This window comes from Schistocerca piceifrons, chromosome 3 (assembly GCF_021461385.2).
Source record: "Schistocerca piceifrons isolate TAMUIC-IGC-003096 chromosome 3, iqSchPice1.1, whole genome shotgun sequence".
In the NCBI taxonomy this organism is placed as follows: Eukaryota; Metazoa; Arthropoda; class Insecta; order Orthoptera; family Acrididae; genus Schistocerca; species Schistocerca piceifrons.
In genome coordinates, this window is record NC_060140.1 from 256,037,313 (window position 1) to 256,041,110 (window position 3,798).

General features: G+C 35.2%; 1 protein-coding gene across 1 annotated transcript; it reads right to left on the bottom strand.

Moving 5' to 3' along the window:
- Nucleotides 1-366: 366 nt before the first annotated feature.
- Nucleotides 367-3,328, bottom strand: LOC124788563 (tyrosine decarboxylase-like). The gene is made up of 4 exons (XM_047255833.1): nucleotides 3,305-3,328; nucleotides 2,996-3,241; nucleotides 738-1,110; nucleotides 367-386 (listed from the first exon to the last, which is right to left on the bottom strand). The coding sequence occupies exons 1-4, from the start codon at nucleotides 3,326-3,328 to the stop codon at nucleotides 367-369; spliced, it is 663 nt and encodes a 220-aa protein (XP_047111789.1).
- Between the last annotated feature and the right edge of the window lie 470 nt (nucleotides 3,329-3,798).

Genomic DNA, 3,798 nt, shown 5'->3' on the forward strand with positions numbered 1-3,798 from the left:
TGTAGTTTAATGATACAAATTTAATGTTGCAGAAAATGAGCAAGTGAAATTACTAAGACTAAATACTAGTAACATATAAAACAGTAGGTAAAATTATATATTACAACTAAAAAATTAATGGATTGTAACTAGTTACACAAAGTACTTTGATTATGATTATGATATCTGTATGACAATCACTAACCTACAGCAGACTGATGCATGGAGCACAGTAACCCATGAAAGAAAACAGCACTGACACTAGGTTTCGAGCACCAGTTCTTTCCTTAACAGTGCACATACTCACATATACACACAGTCATACAGACATCCAAACATACATTCCCTTGAGCAATTATTTATACTTGATTACTGAAATGAAAGAGTTCAATAATCAAGTACTATTGCTAGAAAAAAAGCCAGTGTGAATGCTGTTTTCTGTTATGTGTAATTGTGCTTTACACATTGATCCACTATAGGTGTGACTGCCTTTCTCTTATTTTATGTATTGCTCCACTCAAGAATTTCCATTATTGTTATAAGTGCAGATGTAATTAACATTTAAGTTCTTATTGTAAATCTATGACTCACCAAGCAATCATTCATCAGTATAAAACGCTTATCTTTCTTTATGTAGGACTCAAAGAGTTTGGCTAAATGACAATGTCTCTTAATATGGTATTGTATTCCATTAATACCATAGCATCTCAATACAAGCCACAGCTTTAGAGCCCGGAATCTCCGAGAGAGTGGTATACCCCACTGACGAAATTCTACAGTTTCATCTTCCCAGTCATCTTGCAAATACAATTTGTTTACTGCCAGTGATTCAATAAGGTGTTGATAGTTCTGGACCCATAGGCATGAACAGTCAAAATTGACTAGAAACCACGTGCTGGGACAGACATTTATTGATCGTGCAAATTCGATACCACTCATCAAATATCTAAATTCTGGGCAAATAAAAGCATTGCCTGCATATGCTGCATCTACATGGAGCCAGATAAGAGAGTAGTCACTACAGACTTGAGCAATTTCCTTTACATTATCAAATGAGCACACTGTGGTTGTACCAAGTGTTGCAGCTACGTAGAATGGAACAAACCCTTCCCTTATATCAGCTTCTATTGCCTGAAACAGAAAATTTGGAGAATAAAGAAGAGAAAAACTGGCACAGTAGCAACAAATTTAAAACAAAATTATCTATATTAAACAGAAGTAGTGATAGAGTTTAGTTGAAATGTAAACAAATTAAGCAGTACTTAGCAGCATATTAGGGTTAAATGTTTAACAATGGTTCACTCAATGCAATTTAAATTCAGATTGCAGTATTTTAGCAAGGTTCTTATTTGGAACATAAAGTTTTATAAGAAATATAAAAATATAACAGAATTATTGTAGTGAGACCAGAAACTTGTACAATTAAAAATAATAATTCATTCTGCTGTTGCTGATAATCTGTTAACAGTGAACAATACTGCCATCCAGTTTTTATTTTTTTATTTTTTACTTTTTTTATTTTTACTGAAATATTGGAATGTCTTAAAATTTAAAAAATGCTGTTATTGCTGGTGAAATTCTTTTGTAAAAACACTCAGGCAACTAATGCTGTGGTGGTCTAACTGTTCTAGGCGCGCAGTCCGGAACCGCGCGACTGCTACGTTCGCAGGTTCGAATCCTGCCTCAGGCATGGATGTGTCCTTAGGTTAGTTAGGTTTAAGTAGTTCTAAGTTCTAGGGGACTGATGACCACAGATGTTAAGTCCCATAGTGCTCAGAGCCATTTGAACTAATGCTGTTGTAATGTAGTTCTAGCCTTTAGTCCAAAAACTTTTGATACCGCTCTCCATACTAAGCTATTTTGTGCAAATATTTCCATCTTTGCATAACTACTGCATTCTTCATTCATTTGAGTCAGCCTACTGTCTCAAACCATGGTCTCTCTCTACAATTTTTACCTCCCCTTCCCTCAATCAGCAAATTAAGTACTCCTTGCTACATCATAATGTCTCCTATCAACTGATCCCTTCTTTTACTCACATTTTAACACAAGTTTCTCTTCTCCCTGATTTGATTTTGTACCTCTTCATTAGTTATGCAGTCTCTTTGTTTCTGGCTTTGTAAGTTATTTTTATTTCAAAATAGTGAAACTAGTCTACTATTTTAGTGCCTCAGTTTCTAATGCAATATTCTCAGTGTCTCCTGTTTCAATCTGACTACATGCCTTTATCCTTGTCTTATTTTTGTTGATATTCATCTTTAACCTCTTTTCAAGAGGTTACTCATTCTGTTAAGCTGATCTTCCAAGTACTTTGCCTTCCCAAACTGAATTAAAATGTTATGACAATGTTCTTTCTTCTCCCTGAACTTAGATTCCCTTTCCATTTTTCTCCTTGATATCCTTAAAGCTTGCTCAGTGTACTGATTGAATAATGTTGAGGATTGGCTGCAACTTTGTCTCACACTGTTTTCAATTACTGCTCCCTATTACATTGTCTGTCTCTTGTAACTAGTCTGGTCTCTGTACAAATTGTAGATAAATTTCCTTTTTTTTTATTTTGACCTTGCTCATTTCAGAATTATAGAGTGTCTTCCATTCAACACTGTCTAAATCTACAAATGCTATAAAAGTAGGTTTTTTCAGTCTTGTCTTCTAAGAGTTGTAGGGCCAGTAGTGCCTCCCATGTAGCTACATTTCTCCATTACCCACCCTGATATGCCCCATAATTGGCTTCTGCAAATCCATTCATTCTTCTGTAAATAATTCCTTTTTTCTGCAGTCATGTCTTACTAAACTGGTGTTCATTACTACTCTCAGTTGTCAGAGCCAGCCTTCTTTTGTATTAGGACCATTAAATTCTTCTTGAAATCTTATGATACTTTGCATGTTTCATTTAACTCACAAACCAAACAAATTTATTTGGTAGTAGTTGGTTCTCCCAAAGCTCTTAATAACTCTGAGGATATGTTTGTGGAGTGATCAGATACTCTGCATATAACTTTTACTTTTGACTTACCTTCTTTAATATGTCACCTCGAAGACAATTATTCTTGTCAACATTCAAGAGACGTAGTCTCACATAAGAGAGTTTGGCTGCTTTTTCAATACTTGGGCAAGATTCTTTTGATGTATAAGCTACAAGCTTACTCAGAATTTTACAGCTTTCTACTATTTCATCCTTCTTTTTATCAACCATCAATGCTTTAATAGCCTGATGGCGTGCAGCAATGAGTGATATAAAGATACATTCACTTGGTGAACCCTAAGGAATAGAAAGTATTTTAAACCTGTATAATCAAAAGCACAGATAAATCATTCAGTGTACCAATAAACTCTTATCCTCTGCCATGTGCTTCACAGGGTTATGCAGAGTATGGTTGTACATGTAGACACATAAAATTATGACAACTTAAATGAAACATATAAAAATTATGTAGGTCCTCTGCAATGACTTACAACCTTCTACACACAGTTTTGGAAGCCATAACTATTTTGGTATTTTGGTAAGTAGTTACTGTAATATTCACTCACTCACACACACACACACACACACACACACACACACACACACACACACACACACACATGTATACACACACATTTCCTCTGTGAAGGACACAAAATTGAAATCTTTCCAGACTAGGGTTTCTAATCAATTATCTTTCAGGCCATCTAAGGTATGGTAGGCTACATAGCAAATATTACCAAAGAAGAGAAAATAATAAGTACACATTAGAGCCCTGCAAGCACATGGCCTGTTCACATAGCCCACACTTGCCTGCAGTGTGTGAATGAGAGCATGAATACATTTTGCATACA

Excerpts from the sequence above, each read along its gene's own strand:
- LOC124788563 (XM_047255833.1), bottom strand. The coding sequence starts at position 3,328 with ATGGCAGAGGATAAGAGTTTATTG. Across the intron at positions 1,111-2,995 it reads GAGGTGACATATTAAAGAAG|GCAATAGAAGCTGATATAAG; the intron begins GTAAGTCAAAAG and ends TTTCTGTTTCAG. Across the intron at positions 387-737 it reads TGTAGAATTTCGTCAGTGGG|CAATAGTACTTGATTATTGA; the intron begins GTATACCACTCT and ends CTTTTTTTCTAG.